We start from the raw sequence: 21188 nt of genomic DNA on the forward strand, positions 1-21188 counted from the left end.
GCCTTACCTGCGCTAGCCTAGGAGATGGACCGCGGTTCGATCCCCCGGTGTCCCATATGGTCCCCCAAGCCAGGAGCGACTTCTGAGCGCATAGCCAGGAGTAACCCCTGAGCGTTACCGGGTGTGGCCCAAAAACCAAAAAAAAAAAAAAAATAGAAATATGGAGGTAAGGTTGAAGGAAGCAGAGTCAGGAACAGAGATGAGGGTTCAAGAAGAAGTGAGGAGCAGTGGGTAAGGCACTTGCGTTGTACTCAGTTCAGTTCTCAGCACCGACAGGATTCCTAAGTGGATCACTCAGGACCCTAGGAATAAGACCTTCTGGATATAGCCAACAATAACAATATTATTAATATTAATATAATATAATTAATATTGATTAATGTTATATTAATATAGCCTATACCTTGCCTACAAGAAGCTCTGAGTTGGGGCCGGAGCGGTGGTGCAAGCGGTAAGGCATCTGCCTTGCCTGCGCTTGCCTAGGACGGACCTGGGTTTGATCCCCGGCATCCCATATGGTTCCCCAAGCCAGGAACGATTTCTTTCTGAGCGCAGAGTCAGGAGTAACCCTTGAGCATCACTGGGCGTGTCCCCCCCCCCAAAAAAAAGGCAGCTCTGAATTAGATCCCGGAGGAGTGTCTGGTTGTGGCCTAGGTGTGCCCCGCTGAACCCAATACAGCAGCAGGTAACTGGGACTTTTCACAAAACCCCTGGCATGAAACATTCAGTTTTGCAATCTGGACCTAGTCCCTTCAGCCACCTCTGGGAACGCACTCCCCCACCCCTAAAAAAAGGGTGGAAACAAAGAGAGGTGGAAGGAGACAGAGATGAGAGTATAGAAAGGGCCCAGAGATGGCAGATGGGAAGGAGACAGATGGAGAGGTGGTCCTGGCCGACAGGAACAGAGCTCAGAGGTTTGTTTGGAGAAGCAGGGCTGAGCCTGTGGGAGCAGGGGGTAGGGACTTGGGGCGTGGCTAGACCTGGGTGCAACTGCTAGCTCAATACCGCCCCCCTCTGGCAGGCTCAACTGCTGTCCCGCGAGTGTGGCCAGCACCTGGTGGAGGCCGAGGACCTGTTACAGAAGCACGGACTGTTGGAAGGGGACATTGCGGCCCAGAGCGAGCGGGTGGAGGCGCTCAACGCCGCTGCCCTGCGTTTCTCTCAGCTGCAGGGTGAGTCGGGGCCTGGGGTGGAGATTTCTACCAGAAGCCGAATGACCCCAGGGACAGCATAAAAGGAGGGATTATGCCCTGTCTTTGGAAGCATTTGGCCGAGCATATCATGAGGCGAATTCGAGTTCAGTAGAAGGTTCTGGAGCACACATGGGTTGTCCCATGCTTGAAGTGTCTTTGTTTCAGTCTTAGTTCACATATAGGGAAGCTAGGCACCTCTTGCTCCCCTGTGCACAGAACTAAAAAGGTAGTCTGCCCTCCAGCACCACTAGGTGTGGACCCCCCCAAACCAAAGCCAAAGCCAAAAAAGACAGTGAAAGGTACAGTGAAAGCAGATGAGAGAACATCAGTTCAATTAACTGATGGAGGAAGGGCAAGTGCGTTAGCCATTATAACTAAAATGCCCAAGCTTGTCTTCAGGTCTGGCTGGATCCAGGGATGGTGGTTCTGTGATCTGAGATCTCGATTCTCCCTGACTCTCTCTCTCTCTCTATTTCTTTCTCTCTCTCTATTTCTCTCTCTATTTCTCTCTCTCTATTTCTCTCTCTCTCTCTCTCTCTCTCTCTCTCTTTCTCTGTGGGTCTGGCGGGGGCAGTCCCACCCTTGTACCTCAAATCTGGTATTCTCAACCCTGCATTCACAACCCAGTACACTCCAAAGGAGAGAGGCCCTTTCCTTAATAGTCTGACAAAAGGCCCCTGGAGGGCCAGAGAATAGTACAGGAGGGAAAAGAATCTGCCTAGCATGTAGCAACTTACTTGTGACCTCAAATGGGCTCTTGAGGCCCACATAAGGTTCTCCAAGCACCATTAGGGCATTCCTGCAGAGAGCCAGAAATAGCCTCTAAGCTTGTGATCCAACAACCCCCACCCAATAAAGAAGTACCCAGGGAATACTTTTCTTAGTGAAGGCTTCCATCCCCTCCATACAGTTGACCAGCACTGCCCTGGCCTCTTTTATTTATTTATTTATTTATTTATTTATTTATTTATTTATTTATTTATTTATTTATTTTTGGTTTTTTTGGGCCACACCCGGCGATGCTCAGGGGTTACTCCTGGCTGTCTGCTCAGAAATAGCTCCTGGCAGGCACCGGGATTCAAACCAACCACCTTTGAGCCCTGGCCTCTTAATGGCTCAAATGGCGACATCCATGTGACATGTCCACCTGGGGTGAGGAGTGGGTTCAGCTCTATCTAAAGACATAACTGAGGGGTGCTGGAGCGATAGGGCGTTTGCCTTGCACATGGCTGACCCAGGACGGACCTGGGTTCGATCCCCAGCATCCCATATGGTCCCCCAAAGCCAAGAGCAAACCCCTGAGTGTCATGGGTATGGCCCAACCCCCAAAAAAAGACATACTGAGGGGCTGGAGCAGAGAGGGAACTTGCCTTGTAAGTTACCAACCCAGTTTTAAAATCCAGCACCTCATATGGACCCTGGACCCCTGCCAGGAGTGATGCCTGAGCCCAGAGCCAGGAGGAAGCCCTGAACACCAGGCAGTGTGGCTGCCAGCACAGGTTTGATTCCAAAACCACATATGAGCCCCTAATTACCACCAGGGGTCACTACTGAGCACAGAGCCAGGAATTGTCACTATGCACCACTAGGTGTGGTGTGGTCCAATTGGGGGCGTGGCCCCCCCAAAAAAAATCCCCAAAGATGTGACTGAGAAATGTGTTGCTAGAAGGGATACGGTCCAGAGCAACTCCCTGAGGGCTCGCATGTTGCTGACAGGACAGCGCCATCCCCAAAGTCCCTGCTGTCACCTCCCCCTGCCTTTGTGGGCTCTTTGTGCCCATCCCTGGAGTGTCTCAGGAAGAGGCTGTGATGAGGGTGTGGGCTTGTGGTTGTTGACAAAGGATGAGATCACTGAGCAGGATTTGCTGTGAATTGGGGGTGTCAGTGAGTGGGGGCGGCTGAATGACAAGCCGCTCAGTCATCTTTAGGGAAGAAAAGAATTAGAACCGGAAGCAGCCTTGTGTGTGGTGATGGGCTCTGGGGTGAGTATGAGCCTGAGAAGAGGCTCCTGTGTGTATCTAATCTGGGGCCCACGGTGGCCTGAGGTTGGTGCCCCTTGACACTGCAGGTTGATTAAGAATGTGGCCATACTTTTTTGTTTTTGGGTCACACCCAGCAATACTCAGGGATTATTCCCTGCTCTGCACACAGTAATTACTCCTGGCAGGCTCGAGGGATCATAGGGATGTCAGGGATTCAACTCCTGTCATCCAACTTTAAGACAAGCTCCCAACCTGCTGTACTATCTCTCCGGCCCCTCTATTTATTTATTTTTTTGGGGGGTGGTCACACCTGGCAGTGTTCAGGGATTATTTCTGGCTCTCCAATCAGAAATCACTCCTGGCAGCTTGGGAGACCATAAGGGATGCCGGGATTTGAACCACCGACCTTCTGCATGCAAGGTGAAGCCTTACCTCCATGCTATCTCTCTGCCTCCCCCCATTTTTAAAATTTTGAGGCCACAACTCAGTCTTGAAGGTGCTTAAGGTACTGGGAATTGAGCTCGGATTGACCAGGCATAAGGAAAATATCTTAATCTCTGGACTTGCTCCAGGGCCTGTAGAACTCCAGAGATCCTTCCAGACTTGTACATGGTGTGGGGGTCTCACTTAAAGGGGCTCATGTCCAGGTCTCCTTCCACTCTGGATCAGGGACTCTTTGATCAGTGCTTGTTTCTGCTAAGCTTTAGGTAGAACATGGGGCTGGGAGGCTGGGCCCCAAGTGGTAGAGCACATTCCCAGTATGTGGTATATGTGAGGACCTGAATTTCCTGCCACCCAACATGGCAGGAAGTGGTTGTTGTTTTAAAATATATGAGCCCCAAATTTTTGGTTTGCTTATTTAGGAGTGACCCCTGTAGAGGTCAGGGGTCCTTATATAGTGCTAGAGATTCAAACTCCGGTCAGCTTCGTGCAAGGCAGGAGGTAATAATAATATTACCTCTTTAGCCTCTATCATGTTATAGCTTGTTGTTGTTGTTGTTGTATTGTTAGTTGTGGGAACAATTACTGGCTATGCTAGGGGTGAGGCCAAGTGGGGCTGAGATCAAACTCATGTGCCATCACATATGAGGCATACGTTTCTCTGGCACATCTCTCCCTTCTCTATCCCCCACTCTTCTACCCCTCTCCTCCACATCTCTGCCTTGGAGACCATTGCTGGAACTTTCTCCTGCTGTCTCCTTTGTAATATCTGCCTGCCTCGTGACAGCCAGAGGCACTCTGAATAGAGTGAAGTCAGGATGGGGGTTGCTTAATAGTGACAGGAGGCAGCAATCTGATAAGTGGCCCACTGTGTCTTCCTAATCCCCTATATCTGACTGATCCTGGACACATGGCCTTTGGCCCTACTCAGTTTTCTCATCTATAAAATGGAACTAGTAAGGATGCTAATAACCCCGTAGGATGGTGACACACCTGGTGTTGGAAGATTTGGCACTTAGGTCCTTTCTGTGAATGGCCAGAATTACTCAAATCCTGTATCTGTTTTTTTTGTGGGTGGGGCAAACAAACAATCTTCAGGAAGCCCGGGATCCTCCCCAGCATTCCTCAGCCAAGTAGTCTGGCAGTGCCACGCAGAGCCAAGGATGCAGGGTTGTTCAGACAATGCAGTGCTGAGATTACCCAGGCCACCCTCACAATGTTTGGGGATCTCCAGGGATATGATTGGTGATATCCTATAGGTAACCAGACCTGCACTCAGCAATGCTTAAGGACCCTTCATGGTGCTGCAAGTTGAACTGGTCTCTTCTTCATGCAAAGCATGCACATAATCCTTATACTGTGTCTATGTCTCTCTAGTACTTCCACACTGTTTTGGTCCAGTAAGAAATACATCTACCGGGGCTGGAGAGATAGTACAGCAGTAGGCCGTTTGTCTTGCATGCAGAAGGACGGTGGTTCGAATCTCGGCATTCCATATGGCTCCCTGAGCCTGCTGGGGTGATTTCTGAGCATAGAGCCAGGAGTAGCCCCTGAACGCTGCTGGGTGTGACCCCCCCCAATAAAAAGGAAAAAATACATCTACCTTGTGACTGAATGATAGGACAGTGGGGAAGGCTCTTGCCTTGCATGTGGCTCGCCCAGATTCTATCTCTGGCACCCTACATGGTTCCTCGAACTTTCCAGGAATGATTCCTGAGTGCAGATCTAGGAGTAAGCTCTGAGCAGGTGTGGCCCAAAAACAAAATAAAATAAAAATAAAAATAATCAAATAAAACAAAGAAATACACTTGCCTCATGATCCCAGGCTTGAGAGAGAGAGAGAGATAGAAAGAGGAAGAGAGAAAGAGAGAGAGAGAGAGAGGAGAGAAGGCAAAGGTTTTATAAAGCAGTAATTCCCCTCACCTACATGCTGACATTGTCTGTTCATTCTCTTCTCTTCCATGAAAGAAATGCTGTTCGAGGACCATTAAGTTAATTTCACAGTTCTCTAGTCACAAACTATGGGTTAGAGGGAAGATTTAATTGGGACTAATAGGATGAGATGAACCCCTGAAAATCACTGACAAGCAAAAACATTTAATTTGGTTCCATTCTGAAATTTGACTAAAATCCAGAGTTTAGGCTTTCCTGAATTTCAGCGTCCATATTGTTGTGTATGTAAATATTTTAGGGGATTATTATGTTACTGACAATCTCCGATCAGGGTAGGGTCAGTAACATAATAATCCCCTAAAATATTTACATACACAACACATATATCCACCCATCCACTTCTTATTCACCCATTTGTACATACACATCCACACACTTCTACATCCACCCACTTGTGTTCCCATCTATCCCCCACCCCATCCACCATCTATCCCCCATCCATCATCTAGCCACCCATCCCCTACCCATGATCTATGATCCGTCATCTACCTTCCCACACCCCATCTTTCCATCCATCCATCCTCTATCCCTGTCACCCATTGCACTAGAATGTTCCAGGTACCACCCTATGCCGGGCAGAGGTGTGGCAGAGACTGGCTCAGAAATTGCCCCCTTAGGTTCCAGTCCAAACTGAGGCAGAGAAGCAGAGAAGAATTTGGGGTGCTAGAGAGCTGGTCTGGATGTTTGCATCCACCTGACAATTGTTTTGGAGGCCACATTGGACGGAGCTCAGGGGTTACTCCTGACTCTGCACTTAGGAATTACTCCTGGTGGCCTGGGGTTGATCCTATGGGTTGTCAGAGATTGAGATCAAATTAAGCTTTGTGCAAGGCAAAACCCTCCTCAGCTGTACTTTATTTATTTATTTTTGTTTGTTTTGGGGTCACATCCGGCAGCGCTCAGGGGTTCCTCCTGGTTCTCCTCTCAGAAATCGCTCCTGGGGCCCGGAGAGATAGCACAGCGGTGTTTGCCTTGCAAGCAGCCGATCCAGGACCAAAGGTGGTTGGTTCGAATCCCGGTGTCCCATATGGTCCCCCGTGCCTGCCAGGAGCTATTTCTGAGCAGACAGCCAGGAGTAACCCCTGAGCACTGCCGGGTGTGGCTCAAAAACCAAAAAAAAAAAAAAAAAAAAAAAAAGAAATCGCTCCTGACAAGCTCGGGGGACCATATAGGATGCCGGGATTCGCACCACCATCCTTCAGCATGCATGGCAAACGCCCCACCTAGTCTATACTATCTCTCCGGCCCTGTACTTTATTTTTTGGCTTTCCCTTCTGGCTCTACCTACACTCAGGAATCACTCCTGGCAGGCTCGGGGGCGGGGACCATCTCGGATGCCAGGGATGGAACCAGTACTGGGTCAGGGACCTCCCGGAGCACTGTCAAAGTCCCCTGCCAGGGCCTGGACAGGTAGGTAGACTGCACCGCCTCTCGAGGGCGGCCCCTGGCGCGGGTCCAACCCGGCGTCCTTCCCTTGTCCCTTGTCCCGGCACAGGCTACCAGCCGTGCGACCCGCAGGTCATCTGCAACCGCGTGAGCCATGTGCACGGCTGCCTAGCGGAGCTGCAGGAGCAGGCGGCACGACGGCGCGCGGACCTCGAGGCCTCGCGGAGCCTCTGGGCGCTGCTGCAGGAGCTGGAGGAGGCCGAGAGCTGGGCGCGGGACAAGGAGCGTCTCCTGGAGGCGGCGGCGGCGGCGGCCAGCGGCACGGCGGGGGCGGCGGGGCCGGCGGGCGGCGCGCACGACCTGTCCAGCACCGCGCGCCTCCTGGCGCAGCACAAGATCCTGCAGGGCGAGCTGGGAGGGCGGCGGGCGCTGCTGCAACAGGCCCTGCGGCGCGGCGAGGAGCTGGCCGCGGGCGGCGTGGCGGTGGGCGCGGGCGCGGGCGCGGACCCGGCGCCGCTGGCGGGGCTGGCGGAGCGCGCCACGAGCGCGCGACGGCGCTGGCAGCGGCTGGAGGAGGCGGCGGCGAGGCGCGAACGGCGGCTGCAGGAGGCGCGGGCGCTGCACCAGTTCGGCGCCGACCTCGACGGGCTCCTGGACTGGCTGCGCGACGCCTACCGCCTCGCCGCCGCGGGCGACTTCGGCCACGACGAGGCTTCCAGCCGCCGCCTGGCGCGCCAGCACCGCGCGCTCACCGGCGAGGTGGAGGCGCACCGCGGGCCCGTGGGCAGCTTGCGGCGCCAGCTGGCCAACCTGGGGGGTGCCGGCGGCGCGGGGCCCCTGGTCGTGGCTCTGCAAGTGCGCGTGGTGGAGGCCGAGCAGTTGTTCGCCGAGGTGACCGAGGTGGCCGCGCTGCGACGCCAGTGGCTGCGGGATGCCTTGGCCGTCTACCGCATGTTCGGCGAGGTGCACGCGTGCGAGCTGTGGATCGGCGAGAAGGAGCAGTGGCTGCTCGCCATGCGCGTGCCGGACTCACTCGACGACGTCGAGGTGGTGCAGCATCGGTGAGCGCTCTCCAGAGGGACTGGGGGGTCCCCTTCCTCACCCGACCCATTTCCCGTGCATGGTTCGCGCACGGTTCAGCAGGTCCTGTGGCGACCAGGCTGGAATTCACAGGCTCAGAGAAGTGGGGATGAGATTAATTCTAACTTCACAGGCGGAACAGGGACTGAGTGGACACTGGCAAATGCCCGGGCACGGGAGGCCTCCCTGGAACATCCACCCTAACTGTGGGTTTATATTCAACCGAGTCACCTGAGTGATTCCAGAACCAAGCCAGCCCCTTTCATCCCCTGGACAAATGTTCCTCTAGCTAATAATAGCTCTGACCTGCTCACTTTGTTTCTTTCTTCCCGCCCAGGGCCACATTAGCTACTATTATATTATAGAACTATTATAGGACTTCCACTGAGTTGTTAAATGCGTGTATGAACCTCCTCTCGCTAAATATTTTCTTCATCCACTTGCACCCGCAGGCATCCATCCATCATGCCTGCGCCCAATGCATCTAACCCATCCATAAATACGCAAGTGTGCATGGATCACCCATCTATGCAAGCATACATGCATCCGTTCATGCTTACACTCCAAAATAAATGCATCCATCCATACACACACCCATCCATTCATGGATCACCCATTCACCCATGTATCCATTCATGGATCACTCACCCACCCATCCAGGCATACATGCATCCATCAGTGCTGCATCCATGTATCTGCCCATCCATGCATATGTACTACCCACCTATTATTGGTTCTTCCATGCATTCATTTATTCTTTCAGCTCATACTTCCCAAGCATCTACCTCCCTTCTAGGTTTTGTTATGGGTATTGTTGAGGACACAGTACTGGGTGCTAGGGATTGAATCTAGGTTGGCACATGCAAGACAAGTGCCCTGACAGCTGGACTGCCTCTCTGGCCCATTGGGCATTGTTTTAAACAAGGGAGGACATGCCCAACTTAAAAAAAGGGGGGGGGGCAGAGAGATAGCATGAAGGTAAGGCATTTACCTTTCATGCAGAAGGTCATCGGTTCGAATCCCGGCGTCCCATATGGTCCCCCGTGCCTGCCAGGAGCAATTTCTGAGCACAGAGTCAGGAAAAACCCCTGAGCACTGCCGGGTGTGACCCCAAAAAAAGAAAGAAAGATAGAAATTGAAAACTCAGGGCAGGAGAGATAGCATGGAGGCAAGGAATTTGCCTTGCATGCAGAAGGACGGTGGTTTGAATCCCAGCATCCAATATGGTCCCCCGAGTCTGCGAGAAGCAATTTCTGAGTGTAGAGCCAGGAGTAACCCCTGAGCACCGCCGAGTGTGACGCAAAAAACAAAAACAAAACAAACAAAAATTACATAAGGAGGATGGTTTGCAGGAACTAAGAGTATTGTCTGGGAGCCCAAAGAGGGAGTAGTGGAGGTGGAGGGGGCAGGACTAGATAGGTCATGGGGGCAGGCAGGTGGGGTATATTCAGAAAGGATCTCGTCTTGACCTCAGAGTTGGTGAGAACTCAGAAGAATGTTGAGGGGCTGAAGAGAAAGCACAGCAAGAAAGTCACTTGTCTTTCGGTCTAACCCATGTTTGATTCCTTACACCCTATATGGTCCTTTGAGCCCTGCCAGGAGTGATCCCAAGCAGAGTCAAGAGTAAGCTCTGAGCATCTCTGGATATGGTCCCTGAAACAAAACCAAAATAACATAACTTTGTGGGGCAGCTAGTGGGTCTGAAGAACTCTCAAAAGAGGATGGGTGCTCTGAGGTTGAAGACTGGTTCAGAAGGAAAGAAGCTGAGATTCCAGACAAAAATCTAGGGGTTTGTGAACTGAGCTGAGAGGAGCTGGGCTGTGGGGAGAAAGTGGGGGGGGGGAGGTTAAGATGCCCCAGGCAAGCTCAGAGGGCTTAGAGCAGAACTTTGAGGAGTATGGATTTAAAGACTCTGGAATTGAAGAATATAAGAATTTGAGGAGTGTGGGATTGAAGCACCAAGGAAGACAAAGAGGTCAAAGAGGTGAGAGGAGAACCAAAAAGCAGGTAGACACAAACTGGAGGCCAGTGGATCCTAGAGTCAGGTGTCTTCAAGCAGAGTGTCCCCTCCTGCAGGTTTGAGAGTCTGGACCAGGAGATGAACAGCCTGATGGGCCGAGTCCTGGATGTGAACGTCACCGTCCAGGAACTGGTGGAAGGAGGTCATCCCAGCTCCGATGAGGTGCGCTCCTGCCAGGATCACCTAAACAGCAGGTAGGGGGGGGGGTCTGATGATCACCCTAGACATCTCAGCCCAGTACTTCTCCTGATTCTTTCCTTCTTACATGCTAAGAAATTAAGAACATGCCATCACAAACCTTTGAAAAGCTAAAATAGTCTAGTAAACCAGCAGAATCTTGGGGGAAAAAAGGCAACAGGTACTGCGAGTAATGCCTCTGTCAAATGGAACACTTGTCAGCAAGTTCTGATTCATTTGTTCAGAAATAACCTTTTGGGGCTGGAGCAATAGTACCGTAGGTAAGGTGCTTGCTTTGCACACATCTGGCCTGGGTTCAATCTCTGGCAAACCCATATGGTCTCTAGAATTTGCTGTATATACATATATATATATATATATATACACATATACATATAAATTTGGTGTTTGGGTCACACCCAGCAATGCTCAGGGGTTACTCCTGGCTCTGCGCTCAGAAATCGCTCCTGGCAGGCTCAGGGGACCATATGGGATGCCGTGATCCGAACCACTGTTGGTCCTGGGTTGGCGGCTTGCAAGGCAAATGCCTTACCTCTGTGCTATCTCTCCGGCCCCTGCTGTATTATTTTGTGTGAGAGCTGGAGTGGGAGGGGTAGGGCTGCTTAGGTGGCCTGGGCCCCTTCTTGTGATTCTTGGCCAAACCAGTTGAGATACTTAGGGGCCCATGTGGTGCTGAAGAGTGATTCCTGAGTGCAGAGCCTGGAGTAACCTCGAGAACTGCCAAGTGTAGCTCAAAACAAATAAACTAAAACAATGAATGACATATTTAGGGTAGGGCACTTGCCTTGCATGAGGCTAACCTGGCTTCGATCTTTGACATCCCATATGGTGTCCTGAGCCTCTCCAGGCATGATCCCTGAGTGCTGAGTCAGGAGTAACCCCTGATCACTTCCAGGTATGACCCAAAATATACCCCCAAAAATGACCTATTGACCTCTACTTGTGGACGAAGATTTCATCCAATCCCTTTACATGCCCCACTTTCTTTCCCAATCTCCCAATTTAAAAAACTTTATTGATTGATTGGTTGGTTGGTCAGTTTCTGGGCCACACCTAGTGGTACTCAGGGGTTACTCCTGGCTCTGCACTCAGAAATCACCCCTGGCAGGCTGGGGAACCATATGGGATGATAAGAATCGAACCGGGTCCCTCCTGGGTCAGCTGTATGTATGCAAGGCAAACCATCCTATTGCTGTGCTATCTTGCCCCCAGTATCCCAACTTCTGTGGTGAAGATTCCCAAAGTCTTTACACATAGTATAGTAATAGATTAAAACTTCTACATTTATTTTGTTCCTTGGATCTGAGAGATAGGACAGGGGTTAAGGCTCATGCCTTGCATATGCCCACACAGGTGCCATCTTCAAGCACCACATGGGCCCCTAAGCATCTTAGCTGATTTGGGCAAGAACTACAGGAGGGGCCCCAGACCATCTTAACATCCCTACCCTCCTACTCCAGTTCTCACACAAAATAATACCTTTTCCTATGCTGGAAAAATACTTCAATGGGCTGAGTATTTGCTTTGCATGCAAAGGACACAGATTTAACCCCAGACACTGCAGAGTCCCCCAAGGATCACCAGGAGTGATCTCTAAGTACAGAGTCAAGAGTAATCCCTATGCACTTCCAGGTGTGCTCCCCCCACCAAAAAAAAAAAAAGTCGATGAAAAATTTCAAAACAAATAGTGATTTACTTTGTGGTGCTCACAAATATCTTTAATGTCTGGACCCCAAGACGTGTTTTTTGTTTGGGAGTCAGACCCGGTGGTGCTCAGGGTTTATTCCCACTTCTGGTAGGGCTCGGGGCACTATATGGGATGTCAAAGATCGAACCCAAGTTGGTACCATATGGGGACAGAACCTGAATTGACTGCATGCCAGGAAAGCACACCCCCACTGCATTGTCACTCTGGCCTCTGCTTCCAGCCTTTGTCAGGCTGCTCCCACTGTGCTCAGGAGACAATAAATGTGGACAGGCAGCAAGTCCTAGTACGTGTGTGGAGACAATTATTTGTTTTATTATTGTTTTGTTTTTTTTGTTTTGGGGGGTGGGCACATCCTGCCTTGTTCATGGCTTATTCCTGGCTATCTGTACTTAGGGATCACACCTGGCAGGGCTTGGGGGACTTGCTATATGGAATGCTACGAATGGAACCCACGTCAGCCACATGCAAGACAAACTCCCTACCCATTTTAGGATTATTCTGGTCCCTTTGCTATTTGGTGCTGCACCGATTGGTGCTCAGGTCCAGTTCTTGCTCACTAGTCGGGTTTTTTTGAGGGGTGAGGGTTGGTGTCACTCCTCGTCGTGAAGTGCTGGGGATTGAATCCCAGCTCCAACTAGTCCAGCTTTCTAGGCTCATTTGTGAAGGTAGTTTGATCCTCACTTAGAATACAGCATTTGGAGGGGCTAGAGATAGCACAACGGGGTGAGCATTTGCCTTGCACATGGCCAACCCGAGTTCCATCCCCTGCATCCCATATGGTCCCCCGAACACCACCTAGAGTGATTCCTGAGTGCAGAGCCAGGTATGTCCCCTACCCCCCCCCCCCCAAAGAATATAGTACTTTGAGAATTAGAACAGAAATGGCAGCAAGGGCGTTTCAACCAGCAGCAATGGGTCCAGGGCGCAGGACGTAGGTGGCTGGGTGCTCATCCTCTGGCTCTCGAATTCCTGCCCTCCTCAAGCCTCTCCTCTCACCCCGGGACAGATGGAACCGCATCGTGGAGTTGGTGGAACAGCGCAAAGAGGAGATGAGCGCGGTGCTACTGGTGGAAAACCATGTGCTGGAGGTGGCCGAGGTGCGCTCGCAGGTGCGCGAGAAGCGGAGGGCAGTGGAGAGTGCTCCCCGAGCCGGGGGCGCCCTGCAGTGGCGCCTGAGCGGCCTGGAGGCGGCCCTGCAAGCACTGGAGCCCCGCCAGGCAGCCCTCCTGGAGGAGGCGGCCCTGCTGGCAGAGCGCTTCCCAGCGCAGGCGACGCGGCTGCACCAGGGCGCGGAGGAGCTGGGCGCCGAGTGGGGCGCGCTGGCCAGCTCGGCCCAGGCGTGTGGCGAGGCGGTGGCAGCCGCCGGGCGCCTGCAGCGCTTCCTGCACGACTTGGACGCTTTCCTGGACTGGCTGGTGCGCGCCCAGGAGGCGGCGAGCGAGGGGCCGCTGCCCGGGAGCCTGGAAGAGGCGGACGCGCTGCTGACGCGCCACGCGGCGCTCAAGGAAGAAGTGGACCAGCGCGAGGAGGACTATGCGCGCATCGTGGCGGCCAGCGAGGCGCTGCTGGCTGGCGACGGCGCCGAGCTGGGCCCGGGTCTGGCGCTCGACGAGTGGCTGCCGCACCTGGAAGTCGGCTGGCACAAGCTGCTGGGCCTTTGGGAGGAGCGCAGGGAGGCGCTGGTCCAGGCACACGTCTACCAGCTCTTCCTGCGGGACTTACGGCAGGCGTGCGCTGTGCTACGCAACCAGGTACGGGGCGCTAGCGCAGGTGGTGGTGGTGATGGTGGTGGGGTTTCAGCAAGGGAGCGGGGTGCTGGGAACAAGGAGAGCGTTTGCGGGACCAGTGGCTTCGTGGCGTTTTCGGAGGGTAGCGGGACTTGGGGATCAGCCTCTAGGAGGGAGTGCCCTATGCCTAATTATCAGAAGTGGGGTCTGGTGTCTTAGCTGAGCTCACAGTTCGGGGCCTCTCTCGCCGGAGTAATACTCTGGGTTCTTTCTTGCCTGGGATTTGGGGATTATCTGGAAGAAGAGAATAAGCATGTGTAAAGCATCCATGGTTAATGGGACTCAGAGATCTTAGGGGTGAAGAGCAGATAAATAGGGATTATGGAAGTAGGAATTCAGGCTGAGACCATCATGAATGATGTGTTTACATGATGTTTGGATTTCCTCCCTTCTCCCCCTTTTCCTTCATTTGCGGAGAGATTGTGATGCTATTACAATCCCATATATTACACTGTGCTATGACTCTGGCCCTTGTTCGGCCATCTTACTAGTTAGAAAATTTTGGGATGGGAATTTTGGTTTAGGGGCTAAAGAGATAGTATAGCTGATAGGGAGCTTGCCTTGCATGTGGCCTACTGGGGTTCAATCCCAACATTCCAATATGGTCCCCTGAGTACTGCCAGTACAATTCCTAAGTGCAGAGCCAGGAGTAAGCCTTGAGCATCGTCAGGTGTGACTCCACTATTAAAACAAACGAACAACAACAGAAACTCTAAAAAAAAGAAAATTGTGACGCAGGTGTCAGAGTGATAGCAGTAGGAGGTTCGCCTTGTATGGGGCTGACCCAGGTTTGATCCCTGTCATCCCATATGATCCCCTTGAATCTGCCAGGACTAATTTATAAGTGAAGAGCCAGGACTAACCCCTGAGAAGCTCTGGTGTGCCCCCCTCCAAAATTGTGGTGTGTGCATGCAGGCGTGTATAGGGAGATGAGTATGGGCAAAGGCTCTGGGGTAGGGCCATGCTTGAATACATACTGTGAGCAGGCAGTTGGGGGAACAGAGATAAGCATGGGTCTTGGAATGGATAGAACTAACTTGAACCACCACCCCACTTTTCCCAGGAGGTGGCCTTGTCGGGAATGGAGCTCCCGGGCACGGTGGAGTCGGTGGTGGAGGCATTGAAACAGCACCGGGATTTCCTCACCACCATGGAACTGAACCAGCAGAAGATGCAGGTGGCCGTGCAGGCTGCCCAAGGCCTGCTTCGGCAGGGCAATGTCTACGGGGCGCAGGCGCAGGAGGCTGTGACACGGATGCTGGAGAAGTAGGTCCCAGAGAGCCCAGGGGCACAGTGATGGGTGAGGAGTCAGAGGTCGTGCCATTTTGCTTCACAATATTGGCTTTTCTGCACCCCCCACATGATTTCTATTTAATTTCATAGTTTTTAATGTGATAGAAATTGCTTCTTCTTCTTCTTCTTTTTTTTTTCTGGTCACACCTGGCAGCACTCCTGCCGCTGCACTTAGAAATTACTCCTGGCAGGCTCTGGGGACTGTATGGGTTGCCAGGGATTAAACTCAGGTCAGCCACGTGAAAGGCAAACGTCCTACCTGTTGTGCTATTGCTTGAGCCCAGAAATGACTTTTTTTTTTTTTTTTTAGGTTTTTGGTTTTTGGGTCACACCCGGCAGTGCTCAGGGGTTACTCCTGGCTATCTGCTCAGAAATAGCTCCTGGCAGGCATAGGGAACCATATGGGACACCGGGATTCAAACCAACCACCTTTGGTCCTGGATCGGCTGCTTGCAAAGGCAAATGCCACTGTGCTATCTCTCCGGGCCCGACTTTTTTTTTTTTTTTTTTTTTTTTTTTTGGTTTCTGGGCCACACCCGGTAACACTCAGGGGTTACTCCTGGCTATGCACTCAGAAATCACCCCTGGCTTGGGGGACCATATGAGATGCCTGGGGATTGAATCACCATCCTAGGTTAGCCGTGTGCAAAGCAAATGACCTACCACTTGCACCATTGCTTTGGCCCCAGAAATGACTTATTTTATTTAATTTGTTTGGTTGTTTGTTTTGGGGCCACACTCAGCAGTGCTCAGGCATTACCTCTGACTCTTGCTCGGGATCACTCCTAGTAGGGCTCAGGGAGATTAAAACCAGTACATGTGGGCTTCGTGCAAGGCAAATACCATACCTACTGTACTATCTCTTTGGTTCTGAGAATTTTTATTTTTATTGTTTTCGGGGGGCCACACCTTGCAGTGGTCAGGGCTTAGACCTAGCTCAGGGATCACTCCTGGTAGGGCTCAGGAAATCATATGTGGTGGCAGGAACTGATCCCAGGTCAGTCATGTACATGGCAAGTGCCCTACCGACTATACTATCTCTCTGGCCCCTCACCTGGTTTGTGTTACCTCCCTTTTGGTCTCCCCCTTGCCCATTCTCATCTAGTTAAATGAGTGCTCTGTTCTGGGCCTATGGGCACAAGGCACTGACTGGGTCCCACCACGACCCCATCTTCCCCACAGGCCCCTGCTGAGTGAGGTGGGAACTAAGAGGGAACAGACAGACCAGTCCCCCTTCCCACTCACTAGAACCATGCAGAGTTGGGGTACGGCAGCTACAGCCTTGGAGTTGGGGGCCTGCTGTACTGTAGGTGGCGTTTTGCCTCTTTGCTTGCACTGTTTCTCTTTTGCTCTCCCTCCCTCTGCCCTCAATTTTTCTCTCTCTTTGGCATGGTCCCTGTGTAATTTCTACCCCCACTCTGTTTTTTATGGGTCGGGGGTAGCCACACCTAGTGGTACTCAGGACTTACTCCTGGCTCTGTGCTTAGAGCACTCCAGAGACCCTATGTGGTGGCAGGGGCTGACCCATGCAAGGCAAGCATCCTATCTGCTATACTATTGCTCTACCCAGTAACACCCTCTTGAGGTGTCTAATTCTTTCTCTGTCTCTCACCTGTCATTCCTCTCTTCTTTCTGAGCTCCCTCTGACTCTGCTCTGTTCATTCATTGAGGTGTCCCTGCCCCTTTCCCGCCTCTCCTTAATCTCCCCTAAATGGTCATCATGAATCCCTCCCAGTTCCCTAGAACTTTGATTTGATGCCCTTAACAGACAGTCCGCTTGACCGCGTCCCCGAAACCCAAGTTTTCCCCATTCCCATCTCCCCCCTTCCCAGGAGCCAAGAAAACCAACTGCGGGCCCATCAGTGGATGGAGAAGCTTCACGACCAACTCGGACTGCAGCACTTCCTGCGAGACTGCCACGAGGTCGGGCCGTCGGGCGTTGCTGAAGGGGAGCAGGATGGGGGGGGGGGTGCCGGGGTGCAGTGGGGGCGGGGACGCCCCGTCGAAGTGGGTCGCGGAGCCGTAGTCACTCCTTACCGCCAGGGGGCGCACGCGCCGAGTGATCAGCGCGCATGCTCCAGGGTCCCTCCACCTTCCCTCCCCACCCACGCAGGTACCGGGGGAGCGGGCGGGGCCCCCGGCGCTCCTGGCAACGGCGCGTCCACGCTCGGGTCCCGCGGGAGCGCGCGCAGAGCTCACCTGGCTCCCCCGAGGGAGGAGCAGCGCGCTGCTGGGGAGCAGGGCAGGAGATGGAGAGGAGGAGGAGGATGGGAGGGACTTGGGAGGGGGTGCGCCAGCGCCCCAGAGCTCTAGTTGGACCCAAAGATCGGACAGACTCCAGCCTGCGGGATTCTCTTGAAAGTGCTCAGGAAATCGGGCCGGAGAGATAGCATGAAGGCGGGGCGTTTGCATTGCATGCAGAAGGACGGTGGTTCGAATCCAGGCATCCCATAGAGTCCCCCAGCCTGCCAGGAGCGATTTCTGAGCGTAGAGCCAGCAGGAGCCCCCGAGCACTGCTAGGTGTGACCCCAAAACCAAAACACACCAACAAAAAAAAGTGCTCAGGAAATCACACACACTGCGCGCTTTGAGAGGCTCCCCACATGCCTATGGGGGTCACCCCCAGCGACGGCCCAGGTTCCCTTTCCACTTAGAGAAGGTCCCAGGAGACCCTGTGGCCGCTGCCGCCGCCTCCCCCTGCACCCCGCAGAAGCTGCTCTGCTGGACTCTGACATCCCAAGAGATTAAAAAAAAAAAAAAACGTTTTCTTAACCCCTAACCGATTCTTGCCCGGGGCTCTCTATAGATCCACATACCTGACCCGGCATCTTGGCCATCTAAGCTTCCCCCAACCGAAAATGCGCCTGAAACCAGGCTCCCAGACCCCTATTAAAGGTTCACCCCAGGGAGCCGGAGAGATAGCATGGAGGTAGGGCGTTTGTTTGCTTTGCATGCAGAAGGACGGTGGTTCGAATCCCGGCATCCCATATGGTCCCCCGACCCTGCCAGGAGTGATTTCTGAGTGCAGAGCCAGGAGGAACTCCTGAGCGCTGCCGAGTGTGACCCAAAACCCCCCCCAAAAAAGTTCACCCCAACTCCTGGTGAGCCTGGATGGAAGATTCTGCACCAGCGCCTCCTTCCCTTGCGCCCCATCAGGGTCCAGCTGGGAGTCTGGGACTCGAGCTCTTGAGAGCTGATTCCAGGAGACCCTCCTGTCCCCCCTTTTCGGCAGGTCACTATAGATCTATAGATGCTACAGATCTTGGACAGGATGTCCCCACCCCAGGCCCACCGCCTCCCACACCCCCTATGCCTCCCTGTCTGTCCTGCAGAGGGACCAGGGGCCCCGAACCCCTTTCCTCTAAGGGCTGGCCCTGGCGTCACCCCCTCCCCAGGAGTGGGCGCGATCCTTCCTGCCACCCCCACCCGGCTTGGGCCCGGCGGGGAGGCGGGCAAGGAGGCCTTGGGGCGCGCGCGCGGGCGGGCGGGCAGGCGGGCGCGCTGCCGCGGCGCGGGGGCGAGGGCGGGGGCGCGCGCCCGCTGGAGCCGCCGCCGCCGCCGCCGCCGTCGCAGTGGAGGGGCGAGCACCCGCCCGCCGCAGGGACGCCCCGCCAACGCCAACGCCGCCGCCGCTGCAGGTCTCGGGGGCGCCGGGGGAGGGGGCTGCCGCGCGTGCTCGCCGCGGGGGCGCGGGGCGCGCGGCCGAGCGCAGGGACCCCCGCCCCGCACGCCGGGAGCTGTCCGCGGTGCTGCTGCTGCTGCTGCTGCTGCTGCGGGCGGCACTCGGGCTGGACCCCAGGGAGGGAAGCGGACACGGGGTGGGGGGCACTTGTAGGGCTGTTGGGGTGAGGGTGAGGCTACAGGGGGTAGTTCCGGGTACTCACTCTGGGTAACTAACTGTCCAGGGGTTGGGGGGACTCTCCCCTTCTCCCCCGACCTTTTGGTTCTCTTTTCGTCTTGACGGGTCTATGATGGGGGTAAGTCACTTTTTTTGGAGGGAGGGGGTCGCCTCGGGCCCAGAGGGTCTTACTTAGACTTGCGTGCGTTTGGCAGCATCTGACTTTTGAGGGGCCTTTCGTTGCTTTTTTTGGGGCCCCCGGGCTTGGCGGTGAGTGATGGGAGGGTCTGTCACTTTTCGGGGCTTGCCTGGACGCTAGCGACTCTCTCCCTTCTCCCCGCTCTGCGTCCTGTGCTGTGGTCCGGCCACCGGTGGGGAAGCCAGATTGGGGCCCGGGGTGTCAGGACTTGCTTTGGTTCTTGGGGTGTGGGTCTGAGGGAATTCGCAGGCGTCCGGGACCCCGGGGAGCCGTGCTCTGGGGACAAGGGGTGGGGTTTGGCTGTCTCGGATTTGTCCTTGGCAGTGTCTGACTGCATCTGCCTCCTGGGTCCGTTTTGGGTTTGGTTTTTTTTTTTTTTTTTTTTTCCTGAGCGGCAGGAGGAGGATCTTGTGACTGGGAGGGCGGGGGAGAGGAGAGCTAACGGTCCCAGGTGCCAGGTTTGGTCATGAATGGAGGAGGTGCCAGCTGTGGGGGGGGGGGGCAGCCTGCTAGGGAGAGCTCAGAAAAAAACAATCTTCTGATTGGTCCTGTTGAGTTAAGAGATTAGAACTGGTTTTGATTTGAGAGGGGGCTGGAGCTAGATTTGGGGGGTCAGCTTTATGGAAGGAGTGAGAAGGCATCTGCGGCTGGCATGTGGAGGGAGGTTTGGGGAAATGTCCCCGTTTTTAGGGAATTGGGGTCTAGGAGTGGCTGGTCTGGACTTGGGGAGTCCTGTGAGCAAACAGGGAGATTAGAGCGGGACTGGGGGGGATGTTCTGCTCCAGGTGTGGTGTCTACCTGGGTGAGAAGTAGAGGGCTCTAGTTGGGAGTCTGTTTTGGGGTTCTTCCGGCTGTAGGGTTGGGGTAGGATTGGGAGACATTTGATAAACATGGGAAAGGGCTGTGGCCTTGGTCCTGATAGATGTGACGAAGGCTCAGGTCTCAGTGCCGGTGTGTGTGTGTGTGTGTGTGTGTGTGTGTGTGTGTGCGCGCGCGCGTGTGCGACTGTGAGTAGTGTAGTGTGTCTGTATAAGTGTGTCCGTGTGTCATGTATGTATGTGTCTAATGTCTGCGTGTAAGATATGTCTCTATAACATGTCTATGAGAATGTGGGCATCTGTGTGTCTGTGTTGATTGTATGTATGTGTATGAGTGTCTGCATCTGTGCTTGAGATTATCTTGGTGTGTGCATATGTGTACATTGAATGTGTACCCTTGTGTCTATGACACATGCATCTGTGTGTCTCTGTATATTGTGTAAATGTGTTTCAGAGACAGCGCATGTTTCTCCATGTCTATGTCATATGTCTGCGTGTGAAAGTGTCTGTGTGTGAATGTGTGTCTATATGCATATGTGTGTCTATATGTATCTGTGTGCATGTGTCTGTACCACGTGTATACGTGTGTTTTTCTGTGTTTACGTGTGTGTGTGTGTGTGTATGTGTGTGTGTGTGTGTGTGTAACCTGCCCTAACTTGAAGGACTTGTTATAGGGGGGCTGATTCAGCTCTGGGGGAACTGACGATGATGCAGCTTTGCCTTGGAAGTTTCTGAGGCATGGGGAGGGGGTGCCATGAGACTGGGAATGAGCCTTCTGGGGGGTGTCCCCATCTACCACCATCACCCCCAAAGAACTGGAGCCTGAGTTACCCCTGTTGGGCCATTTTTTGCTGAGATTAACCCCACCCCCACCTGGCCCCAGGCACACCTGCAGGGTGCCAGGCTGAGTCCCTACCTCACACCCCTGCAGCTGGATGGCTGGGTCCGTGAGAAGATGCTGATGGCGCGCGATGGTTCACGGGGAGACGGCCACAAGCTGCACAAGCGATGGCTCCGGCACCAGGCATTCATGGCCGAGCTGGCACAGAATAAAGAGTGGCTGGAGAAGATTGAGCGGGTGAGTGAACCCTGGGCCTCACCCGCCTCCTGCTCAGCCCCTTTCACATCTGGCTCTGGGCTGTGAGCTCAGAGCTCCCCTGGTGGTCCCCACCCCACCCACCCCACCCACCCCCCCCCCTCGCTGACTGCCATGCAGCTCTGCTCTTCGATGCCCCTCGGAGGTGGCCCAGTAACTCCTGGCTGAGATGGGCCGGGCTCATCCATCTGCAGAC

General features: G+C 53.8%; 1 protein-coding gene across 3 annotated transcripts in view; it reads left to right on the top strand.

The window, feature by feature from the left end:
* Positions 1 to 21188, top strand: part of SPTBN4 (spectrin beta, non-erythrocytic 4) — a 95535-nt gene that overhangs the window by 31791 nt on the left and 42556 nt on the right. Inside the window, exons 13-19 of one of the 3 annotated variants that reach the window (XM_049787129.1) lie at positions 1022 to 1172; positions 7065 to 8016; positions 10112 to 10249; positions 12968 to 13712; positions 14812 to 15014; positions 16874 to 16964; positions 20828 to 20974. In XM_049787129.1, the coding sequence (XP_049643086.1) occupies positions 1022 to 1172; positions 7065 to 8016; positions 10112 to 10249; positions 12968 to 13712; positions 14812 to 15014; positions 16874 to 16964; positions 20828 to 20974 (2427 nt within the window). Of the gene's footprint in view, positions 1 to 1021; positions 1173 to 7064; positions 8017 to 10111; positions 10250 to 12967; positions 13713 to 14811; positions 15015 to 16873; positions 16965 to 18582; positions 18680 to 18877; positions 19019 to 20827; positions 20975 to 21188 lie in introns of those variants that run through there. The other 2 variants (XM_049787131.1, XM_049787130.1) reach the window with 2 other exon arrangements.

Source organism: Suncus etruscus, chromosome 14, assembly GCF_024139225.1.
Source record: "Suncus etruscus isolate mSunEtr1 chromosome 14, mSunEtr1.pri.cur, whole genome shotgun sequence".
NCBI lineage: Eukaryota > Metazoa > Chordata > Mammalia > Eulipotyphla > Soricidae > Suncus > Suncus etruscus.